This window comes from Cornus florida, unplaced genomic scaffold (genome assembly GCF_030987335.1).
Source record: "Cornus florida cultivar Cherokee Brave unplaced genomic scaffold, ASM3098733v1 CherokeeBrave_3.0.0_Hap2_Chr11, whole genome shotgun sequence".
In the NCBI taxonomy this organism is placed as follows: Eukaryota; Viridiplantae; Streptophyta; class Magnoliopsida; order Cornales; family Cornaceae; genus Cornus; species Cornus florida.
This window is the reverse complement of record NW_026775581.1, coordinates 118796312-118820558: the sequence shown is the minus strand read 5'-3', so window position 1 is coordinate 118820558 and position 24247 is coordinate 118796312. Positions and strand designations below refer to the sequence as shown.

The 24247-nt window shown below is 36.7% G+C and overlaps 1 protein-coding gene across 1 annotated transcript; it reads left to right on the top strand.

The window, feature by feature from the left end:
* Positions 1–1896: 1896 nt before the first annotated feature.
* LOC132281972 (carbamoyl-phosphate synthase small chain, chloroplastic-like) lies at positions 1897–24088 on the top strand. The gene is made up of 9 exons (XM_059783618.1): positions 1897–2215; positions 2867–2928; positions 17544–17683; positions 22745–22833; positions 22916–22979; positions 23085–23152; positions 23279–23407; positions 23499–23608; positions 23699–24088. Exons 1-9 carry the CDS (start codon positions 1897–1899, stop codon positions 24071–24073), a joined length of 1356 nt encoding a protein of 451 aa, XP_059639601.1. The 3' UTR covers positions 24074–24088.
* The last annotated feature ends 159 nt before the right edge of the window (positions 24089–24247 follow it).

The following is a 24247-nucleotide window of genomic DNA, read 5'->3' as shown; positions in this document are numbered from 1 at the left end:
AATAGGTAAAGGAAAATCAATCATTGTATTGTCGTGATCAGGTGGTGCAAGCTGAGCAAAACCTTCATGATTACTGGTTAGAGGAGTAATTGTTTTGGAAGCAAAAATCTAGAAATCAGTGGTTGCAATTAGGTGATAAAAATACCAAATTTTTCCATGCATCCACAATTAGAAGAAGGGCGATGCATTTTATTGCAGGGGTGGAAGACCTGGAGGAGGTTTGGCAAAAGGGGAGTCTCAGGTGCAAAATATTTTCTTGGATTACTTTTGAAATCTTTTTCAGTCCAAAGATCCTTCAGGTGTGAACCAATTTTTACAGCATGTTCCTTGTAAAGTCTCACTGGAAATGAATGATGAGCTGCTAGTTCCTCCATCTGAAGATCAAATTCATCATGCTGTGTTTAGAAATTCCTTTTCTTTTCAAGTACCTAATTGAACAAGAGGGATTTGTAAGAAAATAGTAATTTAAAAAAAACAATCAAATTTGTAATGTGGCCTATAAAATTATTTCTAAAGTGCTGGCTAGCAGACTTAAAAGGATCGTTATTGTTATTATTAGCGAGTCTCAATGTGCTTTTGTTACAGGACAACATATATCCAATAATATTCTTGTTACACATGAGATCTTGCATTACCTAAAAAATAAAAGGACATGCAAAAAGGCATTCATGGCTTGCAAACTAGATATGAGCAAGGCCTATGATTGGTCTGAGTGGTCTTTCTTGCAAGCTATGCTCTTAAAATTGGGTTTGAACTCTCACTAGGTTAAGCTCATCATGGCTTGTGTTTCCACAGTTTCTTTTTCGGTTGTGGTAAATGGTAAGTGTAACAAGGGTCATTTGTCCCACATCGGAATCGGATGGAAAAGTGATTGGGTATAAATGGATGGGTATGCAGTACTACCCAATAGTTTGAGCTTTTGGGTAGATGGACAAGTGCCCACCTGTTACACTAAGCCAGTAGAGTTTTTTAAACCAACTAGAGGACTGCATCAAGGGGATCCCCTTTCACCTTATCTTTTCATTTTCTGTTCCGAGGCTCTATCGTTAGCCTTGCAAAAAGCAGTGCAAGCCCAACTTTTGACAGGTGTAAAATTTTGCAGAGGAGCTCTTTCCATCTCATATCTTTTTTTCACTGACGATTCTATTTTTTTTTGCCGAGCCAAGGAGAAGGAAGTCAGATTAGTGAAGAGAATTCTCAATAATTATGAACGAGCATCTGGGCAACAGGTTAATTTTACAAAATCTTCAGTGTTTTTCTCTAAAAATGCTCGTTGGGATTTGAGAGAGGTGTTGGCTGCAATCTTGGGTATTAATGAGGAGGGGTTCCAGACGAGGTACTTGGGCCTTCCTGTCATTGTGGGGTGATCCAAAAGATATGTATTTAATTTTATCCTTGAGAAGGTGCAAGGCAGATTAGCTTCATGGAAAAAGGGTTGTCTATCAGTTGGTGGGAAAAAGATTCTAATTAAGGCGGTGTTGCGTGGCATCCCTACCTATGTGATGTCATGTTTTAAGCTCACAAAATCCTTGTGTTTGGAATTAGAAGAAGTTTCGAGCCTTCTGGTGGGGAAAAGCTGGATCGCGAGGTGTTTATTGGAATTCCCGGGACTCCCTTTGTTATGGTAAAAGAAATGGTGGTCTGGGATTTCAAAACCTTGAAGCCTTTAATGATGCATTGTTAGCAAAACATGCTTGGAATTTTTAAGTTGGTCGGGCTGGTTTTGCTTTCAAGTTGTTTAAGGCAAAATATTTTCCACATTGTGCTTATCTTGATGCGGGGCTTGGATTTAATCCGCCCTGGGCATGGAGAAGCATTTGGTCAGTCCAAAAAATTGTTCGGCGAGGTTTGCGGTAGTCAATTGGTGATGGGAAGTCTATAGATATATGGAAGGATATGTGGGTGACAGATTTACCGTATAAGCTGATGCCCAAAGTTAAAGCCCAGGGATTTAAAGTTGTTGCTGATTCATTGAATCATGAAGATGGTACATGGAAATTGGAGGTTCTTGAACAACTTTTCTCACCATCTGAAGTGGCAGCTATACGTAGTTGTTCTTTTAGTCAATATGGGGGAGAAGATAAAGCAATATGGGGCTATGGGTCTTCTAGAATTTTTCTGTCAAATCAGCTTACTATGTGGCGATTTAAGACCATATTGATTTGCCACAATCGAAAGCCGAATCCGGCTCTCATCAAGGTGATGCTGAGCTCTGGTATCTTATTTGGGGTTGTTGCACACTCCCTAAAATTAAACATTTTTTATGGAAATGTTGTTTGGAAGTGCTTCCAACAAACAATGCTCTAAAAATCCGTAGAATTATGGAGTGTGAATTATGTCCTCGTTATGGAATGGAGGAGGAAACGGTGGTGTATCTATTATTTAGGTGCCCATTGGCGATTCAGGTTTGGAAAAATTCTCCCATTCGTTTGGATTTTTGTGGTGTGAATGTTCCATCCTTTGCAGGATGGTGGAAGAGTTTGGCTTCTGGATCGATATCGAAAGAACTGCGTGTTCAATGAATGGGCTTAGCCTCTTTCGGTGCCTGGGCATTGTGGAAAGAGTGTAATTCTTTTTGTTTTGAGCAGAGAAAAAAAATTCCTTTGGCAAGTGGCAGAGATTGCTTGATCCCGCTTTTCAGAATTTATGGAGGCTCAAAATCGGAAAAGACGATTAGATACTGATTTTCAATTTTTGCAACCTCATAAGTTATGGAAGCCTCCGAAAGATGATTGGATCTAGTGTAATGTCGATGTCTGGTTTTGTAAAAGGTCATAGGCCGCGGGTGGTGGAGTTGTGTTCAAGGATTCAGCCGGGTCTATAAGTGATGTGGTTACTTTGAAATCATTTTTTGCTGTATCTGCAGCTTGTGCTGAGGCTCATTGTGTGCATCGGGTTTTATGGTGGGCCAATTATCTGGGTTCCAATGTATTTGGGTGGAATGTGATGCAAAATTGGTGGTTAATGCAATTTTGGGTGTAGTGACTCCTTCGAAAGAGCTCTCAGCTTCGATTTTTGATATCAAAGAAGCACTGAGTTAGTTTAAGGAGTCGAGCTAAATGTTCACATTGGGCTGGCTAGCTATGAAGCTGTAAACTAGCATTTGCCAACCCCATACCATATCATTGATGGCTACGCTGACCCACCAGCTACCAATATGTGCGCCATACCGCTTGTCCTAAGTAAGGGAGAACTGAATGTCCAGCTGTATAAAGATGTTTTTTTATTTTTTTATGGCAAATTAGCAAATTATTGGATCGGGCCTCGAATACAGACACACTCGCTGGAGGAGTTTAATACTCTATCAATTAAACTACTAGATCAAGATACAACACCATTATTTTAAAGAATTTTTTCTGATAAATTATAAGATCGAGGACTTGAACACAGGTTCGTTACACTTGTTCGGGGAGTTAAATGCTCTACAAATTATGCCACTAAGTAGTCCCCCTTATTTTAAGGCTTGAACTAGTGCTATTCCACCTCAATTTCATTTGTTTCAAACAGAACTATTTTGAGGCCTCAAAACTATTATTTCAAGCCAGTTGTGCATGTGCACGGTAATAAAAAAAATTGTACAATAGGCAGGCACGGATTTGTGAAGCGCTCAATGGGAGCATGCGTCCCCACTAAAATTTTTTATTACTACATTTTATACTCAAAAATTTATATTTTTTTGCATTTATATCCAAAAAAAATTTAAAATTGACTCCACTAAAATTTTGAAAAAATTCCTCTATATAAATTTGTTCTCCTTATAGAATTTTTAGATTCATCCCTGATAAGGAGGAATCTAGATCCAATTAAGGAGATTATTATAGAAACGTGCTACGCATTACACGCTTGAAATAATGCACAATTTTTTATTACCGTGCACATACACAACTGGCTTGAAATAATGGTGTTGACAAAAAACAATGTGTTTTGTGCGTATAGCTAATTGCTACGCATTTCACGCTTGCTACACAATAGTGACAGTACACGCCCAAAACAAATATATATGATGATGATGACAGAAAAGTTTCTAATGAGGATGACCTATTGATTAGTGTATTTAGGAAAATCATCGATCGATTCTAACGGGAGAGAATATATTATATATGTAATATATGCCGTAATTGGAGGAAACATATGGGATCCAGGTGGGATTTGAAATCGTGAAAGGTGAAACAGTGTGTGAAAATTTGAAGCGTGAGACTGGGAGAGTAAATTTGAAGTGAAGTATTACTCTTTTGTCCTTATTGCATTATAAAATTTGATTACACCATATAAAAAAAACTATTCTCATGCCATTTCACACTAATATTATAACCGAATATTGAATGTTTGAGTGTAACTTTAATCTCTAGGGAATAATTCAGTCCTCGGGATGTTCTTTCTCCAATCAGGAGTGATTAGAGTTGTTGACTCATTAATTTCCAGCAACACTGATATTTTTAGCACAAATACGTTGGTTTATTTAGTAAATTACAAGTGTGAGTTATATGAATGCAATCAAACCAATCGAGTTAACCTCCATTTTAGCTTAAAGTGGTTTTCCTAATTTTCTTTCTTGGGGCTCCCAACAAGACAAAAGTCATAAAATTGAGAATTTTGTTAGGAATTTCTTAAATTTTTGGTAGCTTTTTGAGTTGTCATGAAATCCACACATTGGATTTAGAATTGTGGATCATGCTAGCTCAAACTATTGATTAGATATACATTATTATTACTAATAGATGTGGTCTTTGTTTATTTAAACACTTTGAAAAGAGAGAGGCATGTTCTTATTCATCACTAATTAAGAGTCGTCGTTAGACACTGGCGATTGAAATATGTCCTTATCCATCACTAATTAAGAATCGTTGTTGAACATAAAATAGCAAAAAAACAATTGATCGTCAAAGGTACCAAAACTCATTTCCAAAGTGTGAATTGCCGATTTCCAAACAAAGCATTAATTTCAAACATACTAAGGGGCTATTTTCAAAGGTCGTTACAATCCACCACACGGAGGTTGCACACACCTTGCACCCGCCCACGAGGTGGCTACAATCCACCCCCTTAAGAGTCTTGACGTACCGTGAGCACAATTCTAATTAGGTCAAGTTCTGATACCATTTTGTCAAGACCGTTTTGTTCCAAAGCCTTAGCCCAAAACATGTATCATGGAGGGTACGAATCCTACATATATATATATATATATATATACATAGTACCATTTAAAAAAAAAAAAAAAATCGTTCATATATATTACTTCTTCTTTCCATACCATACCCAGGCAATGTAGGATCGTGCATCCATAAACTGTTAGTGTTTTGCACCCACCCGCAAGGTCGCTATAATCACATGTATATTTGAAAGATACAAGTATATAGATATATTCTCTTCAATTTTCTTCAGTTTCACGTTTTCACTAACCTATTTGAATTAAAATTTTACGTTTTTCAATGTAGAGAAATGAACTTTGTAGAATTTGTGGCATATTCAAGGTTGGGGTTGTATACCTAGTGCCCTGGAGTTCTATTGATTCCTCCCGCCATACCTTCAGGTATTTCTGTAGTGTTGCTGTTTGTCCTTGTGCCTTCTGTTCTTTTCTTGTTCTTAGGGTGTTTGTTGTTAGGCGTGGCCTGTTTTTTGTGCCTTCAATTTGGGCTGGACTGTTTCTTGTTTTTTGACCTTTTTTCTTTTTCTTTAGCAGGGCTATGCCCATTTGTATCCTGTAAAATTTTATGCTTTTCTATACTTATAAAACTTATAAAGATCTTCTGCTTCTACTCATACTAATGCAAGTGACAATAAGGCATAATTTTTCATCCTCTCCAATAAGCCATGTTGGCTTGGCAAGAGAGCAGTAGTAAGAATAGTTGGATTGAAGGATAATTATGAGAAACTTCTATTGTACTTGTCAAAGAAATATGTGTCAATTCTTTGGATGGTGCGAAGTGAGAACCTCATCTCTACCTATAGTAATCCAAGACAAAAATGTTGCCGGAGCTAGTGGAATGGGTGGAGGTACTGGAGCTCGTGCACTGAACCGTGGTGTTGGACCTGGTGGCAAAATATTTATAATTGAAAAAGGGGTTCCATTATATTCATATATAGGGAAGTGCTACCCTTGGGTGCATTGGCAGCAATGTCCAACTTAGTGATGTTTGCGAGTTCTTCATGTGTTTAGTAATGAAAAATAGTTTATTTCGGATTGTAATAGGATGGAATTTGCTTCATTGGTACCTTTTAAGTTAAGCTGTACTTACATTCGAATAAAATTGGTGCATAAGTTTTTTTCTTTTTTTTAACCTTTAGTGATGTAAAGTGCATTTGAAAAGTTAATAAAATGAACTTCGCAAATAAATAGATAAATAAAATAAATAATATGAACTAAGGCAACCTTTTGAGTTATATTATATATGCCCTTTTAAGTGCGACTCATTTTGGCAGTTTTGAGTGCAGTTTGCATGTGCACTTCATGCCTCTTGACAACACACATTATATATCAGTTAGAAAATATACATGCACAATTAAGTTGCACCCAAAAATAAATTTAAAAAATCATTAACTGATCAGTAAACAGTACCTAAGTTCCTAAATAGCATTGCAAATGAACCAAGTTCTCATTTAAAGTTTAATTTGGACTCATTCGTTAAACAAACGAGTTCAACTTAAGCAATCGAGCCGAGCCGAGCCGAGCCATGGTGTGCTTGAGCTCGGCTCAGCTCAAGTGATATAATGCTCAAGCTCAGCTCGAGCTCGAGCCGAGCCGAGAAATTTTGGTTCAAGCGCGGCTCGGCTCTGTTCGACGAGCCTCGAGTTGAGCTCGAGCCATTTTTTTTTTTTTTTTTTTTTTTTTTTTTTTTGTATTTCGCATCTAACAAATCTAAAACAAAAAATAAAAAATAATAATAATTTTTTTTTTTAAGAGAAATAGATTTGCAGCAATAAAAAGAGAGAAGTTTGAGAGAAAAAAAAAAGAAAGTGATAAATTTGATCAAAAATTAAATTTAACAGAGTTAATTTTGATGGAAGAAGTTGAGAGATGCACAGATCAATAGTAAATCCCAAAATTTATACCAAAAATTAGTTTGAATGAAAAACAATTAATACATAAAAATCAAATATAAGAAAAGAAAGAGAGAGAAGTAAGATTTCCTGACAGAAAGCAAATTGTTGAGTGTGTAGCCGCTGCTGCTTGGGCTACTGATAATTTTAGAAAAAGGAAGATGATTAGGGTTATGGTTAGACATGAGACATGGGTTTGGGTTTGATTGTACAGATGGGCTTGGGTTTGATTGTACAGATGGGTTTGGGTTTGGGTTTGGTTTAAAATGAATAAATGATAAAATTGGGTCTAAAACATAACTAAAAAATTTAATGGGCTTGTGTTTGATTGTACAGATGGGCTTGGTTTTTGTTTTAAAATGAATAAATGATAAAATTGGGTCTAAAATATAACTAAAAAATTTAATAGCCTGTGGACTAAGCCTTCATAACATAAAATTATATATTATAATTGGATATGTATATATATATATTGTTGGTAAAATATATGCTTCATGTGACATTTAAGATATAACAAATCTTATACTAATATGTCATGAGATAATTAACAATATGCTAAGAAATCATTAATTAAATATGCAACTTTTATATTTAATTAAATATGCAAGATAAATTAATAAAATAATAATAATAAATAAAGAACCTGGACCGAGGCTAGTATTGGATACTATATCCTGAAGACAGATTCGTCCCGCTATGGTGCTAACGGACTCAGTGACGTCTATCTCCCAGGATACAACGGTTTACATCCACCAGTAGCAGCACTACAACTCGTGGATTCGGCGAATCTCCTCCGTGTAATACTCTCTCTGACTCAAAAAATGCATCTATACTATATAAATACTGAATTTGGTGTAATCAGAACCAAATGGTTCGGACTAATCTTAATATGGCTCGATAAAATTGGATTAGGGTCTAAGTGGTTCGGATCACTTAACCTATGGTTTGAACCCACTTGGGTTGGGTTCAAGTCTAGAGAAGGAGAAAGAAGAAAATGAAAATGAACCACTTGCAAATGATCCAGAGGGGGGTATTTATAGAAACAGAAATGCCTTTCCGGATTAGGTGTATCTCTTCATTATTGGACACAACCATTGCAATAGGTTGCAATGGTTCACATGGTGTCTGTTCACCACTAGACACATCTAGTCCAATATGTTGCAATGGTTCACATGGTGTCTATTCACCAATAGACACGTCCATTCCAATAGGTTGTAATGTGTCTTTTCGAGTGGGTGCAACCATGGGTTATGATGGTTCGGAAAAAGGTGTAACCCTTTAAAAAAACTAAAAAGTGGTTTTTAATTTAAAAGGTGTAACCTTTTAGAAAAACTAAAATATGGTTTTTTAATTTAAAAGGTGTAACCTTTTAGAAAAAAACTAAAAAGTAGTTTTTTTAATTCAAAAAACCAACCACCCAAAAAACCCACCCATTTGTGAAACCCATTTAAATAAGTCCAGCCCAAAATTAGGCCCAATCCAAAATTCCAAAAAAGAATAATCTGAACTTTACAATTAGGCCCAAGCCCAAGCCCAAGCCCAAATCCTAAACTCAGCTTATTTAAATTTCAATTTGTTTCAATATTTTTTTCCATATGGGACAAACACTTCCCACATTTTGCATACCCATTTAGGCTTATCCAAACACCATACTTTGGAGTTAATTTCTCATTCACCCGGAAACAAATTTGAGAAAGTAAATATACCACGTTCATCTCTTTGTAGAAAGAAACGAGCTCGTCTATAGATCCGTAAAAAATTATTAGCGGAATCTATTCCAAATCTCATCCAAAGTTTATGTTTTTAATGCCTCGTTTCCAACAATCCCCCACATGAATGAAAATTTGCATAAAATGTAAAAGATGATCATGCAGACACTAGAGAGAGTATAGTAAAAAATTTACTGCATCAGGATAGGTAGCTTTTGGCTTTGAACCTTCCCTAGTGTATTGCTATCGGATTTACTGGTTAACCAGTGAACGCGATGTCTTGAACTGTTCAGCCGTTTGTGTAAACCAAGACAATAACAAACACACAGTACCTTTCCTCACAAAGTTGGTTCTCATTGTTGTGTTCATTTTGGCCCTGAACAAGTCTTGGTATTCAATGAGTGCTCCAGAAAACTTAGCCTTTATAGTTCTCATAGAAGCGGCCCCACTTCACACTCATATAGGTGATTTCTTATTAAGAGTATCCTACCATACCCCACTTGAATTTTTAAGGTATAAGAGTTATTAAAAGCGTAGCTTATCCTAATCCTCGCTGTAGGTAGCACTGTCTCATCATAGAAATGGGCAGAAGATTTATATCTTCCTAGTGCTTCTGGTGAGTTACTCAGAATTTTTGTTGTCCCTTTGAACCTAGATCTTGGGATCTCCAGTAAGCTAGGTTGGGTTTCCATTAAGGTGACTCGTTAGCTTTCGGCTTTAAACCCCATTCCCTTCGATGAACTGTACAATTGCTCTTTAGTACAACCTCAATTTTATATGTGGCCATAAGGTTGTGCTTAGAAATATTACACTCTGCAGAGATTTCTCCAGGTGAGAGCAACTATATACTTTGTGCCCTAAAATTGCTTATTGTTAGTAATATCATTTTCCTTAGTGGCACAGGTGTAGACTTACTTTGAATTGTCCTCTAGGTGAAGTCTATTGACTTCCCTATTTGATTTATTCAAAGTTTCTAACTTTGAGTTATATTAAGAACATAGAACTACACCTTTAATATAAAAGACATATCCACTATTGGATTTGAAGTCTTTAATATCCCATATCCAGATTGCATCACTGTTACACCTCCAATTTAGTTAGATACCTCGATCTATGCAATATTGGATTTAGGGTGTATCTCAACTACCCAATTTATTGTTTTTCAGTGATCCGATCCTGGATTGAAAATGTGCAATTAAACACAGTTATTAAGATGCCTTAAAATCTCAACCGATGATATACTTTGGCTAGTATTTATATTTGAGATTTACATCTACAAAAGTTAGCTAGGCTTTTGTTATCATAACTAGTATTATCTCAATCTCACTCTATTGAGAATATACTATGTTATTAGATGTTAAATCTTTCATATCAAATATACTGATTAGTATATCATTAATTTTTTTTAAGGCATACAATGACTTATACATCACATTTATGTCATTGTCTTGGTACTAGCTTTAATCCACTCAAGGACTTATAAGCTTGCACACTTTACTCTTCAACTAGAACAAATAACTCAGCTCTTCCACTAGAAAAAGAACTTTTCTAGTTGTTCCATAATATTTTCCTCATAGGAAATAACATGCACTATTGTTATAATACTATAAATGATTTTTGGTTCTATCCAAAATTTCTTACGATTAAGAACCCTACATTTATAAGTATTTCTTATTTAGTGAGGTAACTCATAGCAAATTTTATCTATGGACAATATCCCCCCACAACTTTGAGATAATCCTTAAATTTTATATATGATATATTTCTTATGGTTTTCCAACTCTTGAAATACCATATATTAAATATTTCACCTCATCTACCTTTTCAAGGTTCTATATTCGTTTTTCAACAAGCATGTCTAACAGTCTCTAGTGCATATGTATTCACTTTATCTCTAACTTGTTTTTATAATATGTCACTGACGTTACTGTGAATTAATGCTAGAGATATGGGCTTTAATTAATATTTACTTCTACATCTTTTGTATTTATGAATTGAGTTATTCATGTTAAGTTAGTCATATTAACATGTCATAACCTTTCATGTGTCACACATCACATAACTCAATCATTTAAGCAAATAATTATCTTATTATTTAAGTTTTGGATACAATCACCACAGAGTGAGCACTCACTTCTCAAGTATTATTACACACTCTTCTCATATCTCACTACTAAGTTATGATGAGCACCCACTTTTCAGTTATTACTACTAGCTTAAAGTTAAGTTTGTTTAGCTAGCAATTCTAGTAGCTCATAGCTTTAGTACACACTTATCTAAGTGGTCTATCTTGGTAGTAGAGTAATTTGTTTTGAAGAATATTCTTCAAAAACTACTACTTTACAAGTAGTATTATTCCCTCCTATATGAGCAGATATGATGTATAGCTCAAATAACTTATGGCTAAAATGGTTACTCATCACCTTCATGTTTTTTACTATCAAGTTAAGAGCTAGAACCAACTAACAGTTTTTCATCTTCCTCTTAGGTTCTGTGCACCTCATTAATCATTTTAGCTTATACCTAAGCTAACTAGTTTGCAACTCAATAACATTTTAGCTTTTAGCTAAATTATATATTAGAGCTAACTAGCTTAATTTAGCTTGTCTAGGTGTACTTGCTTAGTGTATCCATAACATTTTCCATTAAATTCTTTCGAGTTATTGGAAAATTTTCTCTGATTCAGCCCCTTTACAGCTATACGTGTCTTAAACACTAGTATAGATCGTTTTCCTTTGACTATCAGAAGAGTTGACATAGTTGGACTAGTCCATTCATACAAAATTCAATAACATCACATATTAAATAAATTATGTTGTAAATTTGAATTACAATACACATTATGTAATTCAACTACATAGTTCAATATTATAGTATCAAATAAAAGTAAACATTTATAAAAATAATATTAAACTTGCATAACAATATAGTTTCATATTATATCACATGATTAATTATATCACATAATTAATATAAGAAATAATAATAATCAAAAGAAGAATTTGCTTCCTTAAAGCTTTGTGGCTTATTCTCCAATAAACATGTTAGAAAATCAGGAATAAAAGATTTAGACGTTCTAGCCTTTTTATTACCTCTAAGCTCATCTTTATTTTCATTATATGATTTATGCACAAGGAAATGATATGCAATACCGTTATGAGCATAACCTATCAAAGGTTTTATGTGTAGGGACTGTGCACTTGTAGCTCGCCTAGTGTGGTAGCCTGTTAGTGCCTCTTGTACCCGTCCACGACACACTCACCTACAAGGTTGTCACATTTTAGGTCCACTCTAACCTTTCATAGGAGTAGGATCTGCAACCTTAAATAGACACCCCCACACTTTTAAGAATTTATAGAAAGGTTTTCAACCTTTCCATAATTCATATGATGTCACATTTCTAAGGTTTCATCTTTGCTTCGTGACAAATACACATAACGGTATCTTGTGCAACCATTGATAAAAGTAACGAAGTACCTTTTTCCACCTCTAGTTGGTACAGGTTTAAGGTAATGTCATATACTTCATAATATCATATTACAAAATTAAATAATTCAACCAATATTGAATAATTCAATAAACTACTTATATAACATGCTTCAATTTCACATAATATTGAATGCATTAATATTTAACATATTATCATATAATAATGTATATAACATTATTTTATCGTATCTCAACTATAGTATAATATCTACTTGTTTATATCTTAAATAGAAACATATAATAAAATCTACGCAAGGAATTATTCTGTCTTAGGATTGTTGGTAAAATATATGCTTCATGTGACATTTAAGATATAACAAACCTTATACTAATATGTCATGGGATAATTAACAATATGCTAAGAAATCATTAATTAAATATGCAACTTTTATATTTAATTAAATATGCAAGATAAATTAATAAAATAATAATAATAAATAAAGAACCTGAACCGAGGCTAGTATTGGATACTATATCCTGAAGACAGATTCGCCCCGTTATGGTGCTAACGGACTCAGTGACGTTTATCTCCCAACGGTCTACATCCACCAATAGTAGCACTACAAACTCGTGGATACGGCGAACCTCTTCTGTGTAATACTCTCTCTGACTCAAAAAATGCATCTATAATATATAAATACTGAATTTGGTACAATTCGAACCAAATGGTTCGGACTAATCTTAATATGGCTCGATAAAATTGGATTAGGGTCTAAGTGGTTCGGACCACTTAACCTATGGTTTGAACCCACTTAGGTTGGGTTCAAGTCTAGAGAGGGAGAAAGAAGAAAATGAAAAATGAGCCACTTGCAAATGATCCAAAATGGGGTATTTATAGAAACAGAAATGCCTTTCCGGATTAGGTGTATCTCTTCATTATTGGACACAACCATTGCAATAGGTTGCAATGGTTCACATGGCGTCTGTTCACCACTAGACATATCTATTCCAATAGGTTGCAATGGTTCACATGGTGTCTGTTCACCAATAAACACATCCATTCCAATAGGTTGCAATGTGCCTTTTCGAGTGGGTGCAACCATGAGTTGTGATGGTTCAGAAAAAAGGTGTAACCCTTTGAAAAAACTAAAAAGTGGTTTTTTAATTTAAAAGGTGTAACCCTTTAGAAAAACTAAAATATGGTTTTTTAATTTAAAATGTGTAACATTTTAGAAAAAAAACTAAAAAGTAATTTTTTAATTCAAAAAACCAACCACCCAAAAAACCCACCCATTTGTGAAACCTATTTAAATAAGCCCAGCCCAAAATTAGGCCCAATCCAAAATTCCAAAAAAGAATAATCTGGACTTTACAATTAGGCCCAAGCCCAAGCCCAAATCCTAAACTCTGCTTATTTAAATTTCAATTTGTTTCAACATTTTTTTCCATATAGGACAAACACTTCCCACATTTTGCATACCCATTTAGGCTTATCAAAACACCATACTTTGGAGCTAATTTCCCATTCATCTGGAAACGAATTTGAGAAAGTAAATACCACGTTCATCTCCTTGTAGAAAGAAACGCGCTCATCTATAGATCCACAAAAAATTATTAGCGGAATCTATTCTAAATCTCATCCAAAGTTTATGTTTTTAATGCCTCGTTTCCAACATATATATATATATATATATATATATATATATATATATATATATATATATATATATTATAATCGAGTATGTTCGTGAACGCCTTATCAAGCTCAGTTCGCGAACGGTTCATGAACAAACGAGCCGAGCCTACTGATGTTCAGGCTCAACTCGTTTATGAATCGAGCCTCAGAATTATAAATGAACCGAACTCGAGCCGAGTAATTAACGAGCCGAGCCCGAGCAGTTCGCGAATGGCTCAGCTTATTCGCAGCCCTAAACTTAAGTTAGAATTCTAGGCTTGTTCAGTAAATGTATCGATCTTGAATAATATTTGGCTCAACTCGTACATAAACTCGTATATGCACGTTCATAAATTCAACTTTCAATTCCAAATGTGCTAGCATAAATACACAAACAAACTCAATAAATCATCTCCGTCCTCTTCTTTTCCCAAAGGTTTAACAAACTACAAAACCACGAAGCCAACTTGTATGAAAAAGGCAACTCAACTCTAAACTTGTATGGTTCACCGACGTAAGAATATGTTTTCATAAATTTATATAGGCTCGTTTATGTTCATGAACAAGTCAAGCGATCTTGAACATGAGTTTAAATGGAGTCCTGATGACTTTTGCTACCAAACAACTAGAACCCGACTAAACTCGAATTTTTTAAAATAATGACGAGCTGAATTTAATCTCATTACAATCCCGAGCTGAACCCACAAACAAATAAACTGAATCCAAATAGGCTTAGACTCAAACTTGGTTGATATGCAATCCTTTTCCTATCTACATAACCAACAAGATGGTTGTCGAAATATGGTGTCATACGAGTCAAGATATATATATATATATATATATATATATATAGATTCATTCTAATTAGCTAACATCACCAAAAGAAAAATAATAAAATAACTAATAATAATATAAAATAGGTAAAAAAATAAAATCCAATTGGTTAAAATACTGTTTATTACATTATATGAGTTGAGTGTTTGTTATATATGTATTTTATAATTCAACTAAAAAAAATAAAGGTATTTCATTCTGCAATACCAGATTTCTTCGTTCTTTTTATTATTAAAACAATCAGAATATAATTGTGGTAATTCCATCTTCTTCTCTTTTTTTTTTTTTTTTTTTTTTTTTTTTGGGAATTTTAAGCAAATATTATAAATGTAAAAGTAATTACATCGTAGGCCTTTGGCCAAACAGCTCGTAAGGGATTACAAGCCCAGTAAGGGCAAAACAAGAGGGACCAGGCCCAAATAATAACACCTAACCTTAAACAATAACTGAAAACCAAAATTAACTGCCTTGGTGCTGTTAATGGTGTTAATGGTGGTAATTCCATCTTAATCTTTGATAACCGTAAGTGGTGAATTGTTAAAAGAGGTGAGTTGAACTTTTTTATGTTGTACTAGAATATTTTCGGTCACTGTAATTTCACAAAGCTCAGAAAAGGTCAGTGGTCTTTAGACTCTTTACCTTATTATTAGAACGATCAAGATTATTAACATTCCTAGCTGGCGTGTGTATAATATATATATATATATATATATATATATATATATATATATATATTCATGTATAATTGTACTATAAACGTTAAGCCCTGGGTCTCATAAACCAAACCGCCAGAAGCCGAGTTGAGAGAGTGAGAGGGGGATACAGTGTGAAGAGAAGATGGCAACCCAAGCCATGGATTGTGCTGTGAGAAGTCATCCAAATCACCCAAATTTAGGGTTTCCACTGTCAGATGCTCCTCTGCTTCTCTCTACATGGACGGTGCTGTTCTTCGTAACACACCACCTCTTTCACTCTCTCTTATATAAGTGTGTATATGTAATGACCCTGTGGGCGGGTGTGCCGTGGGCGAGTGCGAGAGACACTGTCAGGCTACCACACTGGCGAGCTACGAGTGCACAGTCCCACATCGCCTGGGTAGAGGAAAGGTGAAGTGCTTATATGTAAGTGTGTCACCTCCAATTGGTATGAGGCCTTTTAGGGTGAAGCCCAAAAGCAAAACCGTGCGGGCTCAGGCCCAAAGTGGACAATATCATACCATGTGGTGGAGTGGGTCGTTACAGTTGGTATCAGAGCCTGACCCAGCCGGAAGTGTGCCGACGGGGACGTCGGGCCTCCAAGGGGGGTGGATTGTGATGACCTTATGGGCGGGTGTGCCGTGGGTAGGTGCGAGAGACACTGTTAGGCTACCACACTGGCAAGCTACGGGTGCACAGTCCCACATCGCCTGGGTAGAGGAAATGTGAAGTACTTATATGTAAGTGTGTCAACTCTAATTGGTATGACCCCTTTTGGGGTGAAGCCCAAGAGCAAAACCGTGTGGGCTCAGGCCCAAAGCGGACAATATCATACCATGTGGTGGAGTGGGTCTTTACAAATGGTATCAGAGCCTGACCCAACCGGAAGTGTGCCGACAAGGACGTCGGGCCTCCAAGGGGAGTGGATTGTGATGACCCTGTGGGCGGGTGTGCTGTGGGCGGGTGCGAGAGACACTGTCAGGCTACCACACTGGCGAGCTACGAGTGCACAGTCCCACATCGCCTGGGTAGAGGAAAGGTGAAGGCTTATATGTAAGTGTGTCACCTCCAATTGGTATGAGGCCTTTTGGGGTGAAGCCCAAGAGCAAAACCGTGCAGGCTCAGGTCCAAAGCGGACAATATCATACCATGTGATGAAGTGGGTCGTTACAGTGATTGTGATGACCTTGTGGGCGGGTGTGCCGTGGGCGGGTGCGAGAGACACTGTCAGGCTACCACACTGGCGAGTTACGGGTGCACAGTCCCACATCGCCTGGGTAGAGGAAAGGTGAAGTACTTATATGTAAGTGTGTCATCTCCAATTGGTATGAGGCCTTTTGGGGTGAAGCCCAAAAGCAAAACCGTGCGGGGTCAGGCCCAAAGCGGACAATATCATACCATGTGATGGAGTGGGTCGTTACAATATATATTATGCCTGTAAAAGAATGTATGTATACATTTGTTAATTTTTATGAATGTGGGCATATCTTTGTGCAATAGTTTGATGGAATATTCATTTCTTCTCCGTAATTTTTTTTCAGTAAAAATGCTTACTTATAATTCTACTTGATTATTTTTCGTTCTTGTGTGTGTATTTATAGTTAAGATTTATGTAGATCAGATAAGGGATTTTTAATCTGTATATTATTGCTTGTGGATGAAAACTAAATTCATCTGCCACTGGAATCAGATTAATGGGAGTCACATTTCCTTTATCTCTTGTATGTCTCAAGTTCACAGAACTTAGGTGACTTGGTCCAGCAGAGCATATTTCAGCTATATGGCCTTCTCTCCAACCTTTTGGACAGTTGATAATAATTGATTATAATTAGGGTTTCTTGAAGAACTGAAATAGGGCCTCCACCCCAAATTAGCTTGGGCATGCTGTGCATGGAAATTGCATCCTTACTCATCAGCTTTATGCCACTCCATTTCAGAGGAAACTAGTTTAGTTGTTCATTACTTCTTGGTTTTGTCTCTTTATTTTTCTTTTAAGATATGGGTATTGCAATGTTGGCTTCTCCTTGCAAATACATGTTCTTTTTTTGCAATTTTTTGTTTTGAAACTTCTTGCTGTCAATTAATTCTCTAGAAATAGCAGTACTTGTTGATCTCCTTGGCGCTCTCTATATCTTTGAGTGCAATGCAAAATTTTCTGGATAATCCTTAGGCTTGGGAGAAAGACCTTGGAAGGTAGCAGATGCCAGACTTGTCCTGGAAGATGGTTCTATTTGGAGGGCGAAGTCATTTGGTGCTTCAGGAACCCAAATTGGTGAAGTGGTTTTCAATACATCTTTAACGGGGTGAGATGATTTTAGTTTCTTTCATATGTGTAATTTGTGAACTTATATTCTTCTCTTCATATCATAATGGTGTGTTCTGGTCTCATGTAACACCAAAAAAAGGGTGGAGCTGGTATAATGCCATTCTCATTGTTTGAGTGTTTGATGCTCTGCTTATTTGTTTACTTTGGATTCAAAATTGTCCATAGAGTATTCTTCCATTGACTTGCAGTGTTAATTGGAATCTTTAGACGAACTTGGCATATTTTGTTCTGAATATATAATTAATATATTGGGATCCCTCCAGAAAATTGCCTCTATAATCTAGCAGTCATTTGTGGTTATGTTTTGATCTGAAATAAGTTGTGGTACCATCTGTGAGGCTATGTCATGTATTGCACATAGATGGAGACATGAACATAATTAAAGTGAAAAAATTTGGCCTTATCGCAAGAAAATAGAACTTGTATCTCTGGGCATTAATGCATCATAAGCGATCAAATTATAAATGGAGTGGTTAAATTTCTAGGATTACCATGTAATTTTTTTTGCATATTGCATGCATTCATTGCACACATTGACTAAAAAATAAAAGCCATGTGTATTAAGTGCCAAAGCTGCTATTGAGGGCATGCAGATGCATGGGTCGTGTAAACAAGTGTTTGATTTGTTAATCATTTACAGAGAAGTGCCCGCATGGATGATATTCAAATTATTATTATTTATTTTTTTGGTAAGAATACTTGTCAAAAAAAAAAAATTGGTAAGAATAAATTTCAAATTATTTAGCGTCATTAACACTGGAATTAGTTAGTTGGCAACAATGGCAGGTAAGGGATAAGTCATGAGAACAATAAATTTTACAAGGAAAGTAAGGGAAGTTGAGATGGAGACAGATGCACTGTCATTTTATTATTATCAAGTTACTGAAACCATAAACTTTTAACTCCAACTATTTCATTCGGCTTCAGATCATTTTATGGTCTGTCAAGATTTGAAATCCTATGTGATTGACTTTTGACATGATGATAATACACAAAGCCTCTATGATTGATGCCGAATACTAGATAAAGCCAGTTTATTGTAGGAGTTGGAATTACAATGAACCTTGGCTGACCCATATCCAGGGTAGTTCTTGGAATGATACTTGGACCTTGAAAACAATAGGTTATCATTCACATGTATGATATATTTGGTTAATAGTGTATTAGTTATGGATTTATTGTCATAATTATATATAAAAAAATCGATTACATTTTGCTTCATATCATACTTGGTCAAAGAAATATTGTACATATTGTAAATGAAATTCTGAACAGATGGTGCAGCAGGTCATTCATGAACACAGAAATGAAAGGAAAATCCTCAATGTCAACTATTTTTTCTGTTTCACAGATCGTAGTATGATCCATCAAGTTTTGAAATTGTTACATGACTGGCTCTTGACATGACATTAACAATGTATTGTTGATGCCAAATTCTTGGGAAACTAGTTGGTGGTAGAAGATGGGCTTCTGAAGAACCTTGGCTCACACCTGTTACCATGTTGGGTGTAAGTGTACCTATGACATTAGAATGATTCTGGGACCATGAAAACTATTAAGGAATTATTCATATTTGTAAGATATTGGTTAATGCTGTAATAAACAATTTACAAAATCACTTTGTAACGACCCACTCCACCACATGGTATGATATTACCTGCTTTGGGCCTGAACCCACACGATTTTGCTCTTGGGCTTCACCCCAAAAGGCCTCATACCAATTGGAGGTGACACACTTACATATAAACAGATGTGGGATTGTGCACCTGTAACTCGCGAGTGTGGTAACCTGACAGTGTCTCTCACACCCGCCCACAAGGTCATCACAATCCACCCCCCTTGGAGGCCCGACGTCCCCGTCGGTATAATTCCGGCTGGGTCAAGCTCTGATACCATTTGTAACGACCCACTCCACCACATAGTATGATATTGTCCGCTTTGGGCCTGAGCTCGCACGGTTTTGTTCTTGGATTTCACCTCAAAAGGCCTCATACCAATTGAAGATGATGCACTTACATATAAGCACTTCACCTTTCCTCTACCCAGGCGATGTGGGACTATACACCCGTAGCTCGCCAGTGTGGTAGCCTGACAGTGTCTCTCGCACCCGCCCACGGCACATCCGCCCACAAGGTCATCACAATCCACCCCCCTTGGGGGCCCGACGTCCTCGTCGGCACACTTCCGGCTGGGTCAAGTTCTGATACCATTTGTAACGACCCACTCCACCACATGGTATGATATTGTCCGCTTTGGGCCTGAGCCCGCACGGTTTTGCTCTTGGACTTCACCCCAAAGGCCTCATACCAATTGGAGGTTACACACTTACATATAAGCACTTCACCTTTCTTCTACCCAGGCAATGTGAGACTGTGTGGTATGATATTGTTCGCTTTGGGCCTGAGTCCGCACAATTTTGCTCTTGGGCTTCACCCCAAAAGGCCTCATACCAATTGGAGGTGACACACTTACATATAAGCACTTCACCTTTTCCTCTACCCAAGCGATGTGAGACTGTGCACCTATAGCTTGCGAGTGTGGTAGCCTGACAGTGTCTCTCGCACCCGCCCACGGCACATCCGCCCACAAGGTCATCACAATCCACCCCCCTTGGAGGCCCGACGTCCCTGTCGGCACACTTCTGGCTGGGTCAGACTCTGATACCATTTGTAACGACCCACTCCACCACATGGTATGATATTGTCCGCTTTGGGCCTGAGCCCGCATGGTTTTGCTCTTGGGCTTCACCCCAAAAGGCTTCATACCAATTGGAGATAATGCACTTACATATAAGCACTTTACCTTTCCTCTACCGAGGCGATGTGGGACTATACACCCGTAGCTTGCCAGTGTAGTAGCCTGACAGTGTTTCTCGCACCCGCCCACGGCACACCCGCCCACAAGAGCAAAACCGTGCAGGCTTAGGCCCAAAACGGACAATATCATACCATGTGGTGGAGTGGGTCGTTATAATTGGTATCAGAGTCTGACCCAGCCGGAAGTGTGCCGACGAGGACGTCGGGCCTCCAAGGGGGGTGGATTGTGATGACCCTGTGGGCGGGTGCGAGAGACACTGTCAGGCTACCACACTGGCGAGCTACGAGTGCACAGTCCCACATCGCTTGGGTAGAGGAAAGGTGAAGTGCTTATATGTAAGTGTGTCACCTCCAATTGGTATGAAGCTTTTTGGGGTGAAGCCCAAGAACAAAACCGTGCGGGCTCAGGCCCAAAGCGGACAATATCATACCATGTGGTGGAATGGGTTGTTACACACTTTGATGAGATATTTGAAACCGTGCCTTTGTATTTTGTTAGTATAATATATTTATATATATTGATAAAAAATACTTAATGCATTGTAGTTGAAATCCGGTGCAAATTGTTCAGCTTTTCATTTAGTAAAGCCCTTGCTAAACATGTGGAGTGAGTTTAATTTTGGTTTCATTGAAAATTTTGAAGTGTTTCAAATGGAAGTCGGAGTATAAGGTTAGTAACATATGTGTGTGTATATGGTTACCAAAGTAACAACTAGGAACGGTGATTTTAGCCCTCTAGGAAGAGTTTGGGGAGGAGAAAATAAACTTTTTGAGACAATATCCAGACATAAGATGTATACTATAAAATGTTGGATAGGTACATTTAAGAACAGCACGAGTGACAACAATTGACGAACATGGTTGTAGACAAATATGAGGAAGAATGACTTGGGAAATTCCCAGTGAAACTGAAGTGAATTAACTTAAATAATGTGTGTGCTTCTATTCTTTTTGTGAAGTTTACTCTATGAATTGGATGATCAATTGATATTCTACGGGGAAGTGAATAATAATTGTATCTAACCGACCACCTGCCCTCTGCCGTAATTGGTTCACATTGGTTTTTGTCTGAAAACAACATAATTCTTTATGATTCTATGTTGTTCTCACTTGCTAGATATTAGTCCTTTTAGAAAATGAAATGAATATTGAAGAATATTGATCACTTATTTTATCATCACAGTAAAAATTATTTCCATGTCTCCCTTCAATATTCAGAAGGACACACTGAGCTTTTTAGTCTAGTTATACCAGGAGCTAGTTTCAAATACGATAAAATATTATATTTCTTTTAATTAGGGGAAGATGACTTAGAAAACATTTCCTTACGAATTCCTATATAATCTGTTTATTTTCAGCATCTGGTTAGATCTATTCCCATACTAAAAAAAATGTAAGTTAATTTTAAATCTAAAAAGGTATGGGGTCACTATAAAGTTCCAGACTCCCAGATAATCTTCTTTTGTTGCTCTATAGAAGGGACAAACAAGGAGACTAGTAGGAAGAGATTATCTGGGTCACTAATATTGTAATGTGGAACGGAAGTGAAACATATTCCTAGTTGTGGATTCTGCTTGTGTTCACTTGGGTATCAACTATGTTATATAACTAGAAAGTTTAGACTTAAAATTAAAAAAAAAAATAAAAAATAATAAAAAAAAAAAGAAAGAAGAAGAACAAAAACTAAAACATGATCTAGCCTAGCTAGACAGTACAGTTCTATAGGTGTATTTTCAATATAAGTCATGAAACCTCTAGCAATTTCATATGGTTCCTTCCATGGGTGGCTGATATCTTGTAGAGTTATGTCATGTGTGTGTGTGTGTGTGTGTATTCTCAAGGCTAGAAACACACTCACTCACCTTTGCTCCTATTGAGATTTGAACTCTCCACTTTCTACTCTAGAAGGTGAGGAGATATCACTAGGCAACACAGCCCTTGGTAGTTAAGTCATATTAGGTTGCCCATAAATTTATGGGAACTAAACTGATCAGGGACTTTACTCGTTCAGTGGGAATTAAAATCAGCTTAGTGATTATTTTATTACTCTGTTTCTTTCTTCCAGTAGAAAGAAATGGCATTAATAATAAAGCCAAGAAAACAACCAGCTGTGTTCACCAAGAGTTTACATTCACCAAGAGAGGACGGAAAAAAAAACCCTGATGAGTTGACTGGTTTTGCCTGATCAGATATCATGTATGATTTATTGTGTCATATTGCAGGTATCGGGAGATTCTTACAGACCCTAGTTACGCTGGCCAGTTTGTCTTGATGACAAACCCTCATATTGGCAATACCGGTGTTAATTTTGGTGGGTAATATTTTTCATTCATAGTTTTACAAATTATCTTGGAAACTATGTGGAATCTGAATTAGGATGCCTTGCATGTCAGATGATGAAGAATCAAGACAGTGCTTCCTCGGTGGTTTGGTAATAAGAAGTTTAGTATCAGGTATGTTGACTTCTATCCATGTGGCTTGACTAATGTGCTTGTTTTCCACTTAAAACCTTTTTAGAATTGCGAACATATATATTTAGTTTTCTGACAAATGTTCTTTCAGTACTTCAAATTGGAGAAGCACAAAAACACTTGGTGATTATTTAGCAGAAAGGAACATTATGGGAATATTTAAGTTATATTTTGCATCATAGACTCTACTTTACTTAAAAAGAAATTGTTGGTGTATTTTTTAACTTTGGTTTTTGAACATTTTTTGACCTTCCCTTGGCTTGTTGCTCTTCCATTATGCAACAGATGATGTTGATACACGTGCAATTACCCGAAGATTGAGACAAGATGGAAGCCTTATAGGTGTACTCAGCACAGACGAAGTTAAATCAGATGAGGAACTTGTAGAAATGTCTCGTACTTGGGACATTGTTGGTAAGGATTTATTCCAGCTTTTTAGGGTGTTTGGAACTTTAGTACACTGCAGAGAATAGTCATCCTTGGTTTGCTTGCATTAATGTTACAGGTGTGGACTTAATAAGTGGTGTCTCCTGCAAAGCCCCTTATCATTGGAGTGATAATACAGATCCAGAGTGGGATTTTAATTCCAAGGGGAGAGATGGAGAGACCTTCCATGTTAGTATTTATCTAGTAATTTTTATGGAACTACAAGAAATATACTCATAATCTGGGAATTCATCCACCCTTATTTGTGTTTGAATAGAGGTCATTGCATATGATTTCGGTATCAAGCATAATATACTGAGGCGCTTGGCATCCTATGGATGTAAAATCACTGTTGTCCCTTCAACATGGCCATCGTCAGAGACTCTAAAGATGAAACCAGATGGAGTCATATTCAGCAATGGCCCAGGAGATCCATCTGCTGTTCCGTATGCTGTTGAAACAGTCAGGGATATAATTGGAAAGGTTCCTGTTTTTGGAATTTGCATGGGGCATCAGTTGCTTGGTCAGGCATTGGGTGGTAAAACCTTTAAAATGAAATTTGGTCACCATGAAGGAAATCATCCAGTCCGTAACCTTAGGAAAAACCTTGTTGAGATAAGTGCTCAAGTGTGTTTGCTTAAGAAACTCTATTGATACCATTGTACGATTTCACATATGCATGCACAACACCTAGATTTTTCCAAGCAGAGATCAATGGCATTTTGTTTGTGGGTGGGGTAGGTGTGGTGGGTTTGTTGGTTGGGGGTTGGGGTGGCTCCCTACCACCACCATCACCACCATGAAATCAGAAAAAATAAAAATAAAAAA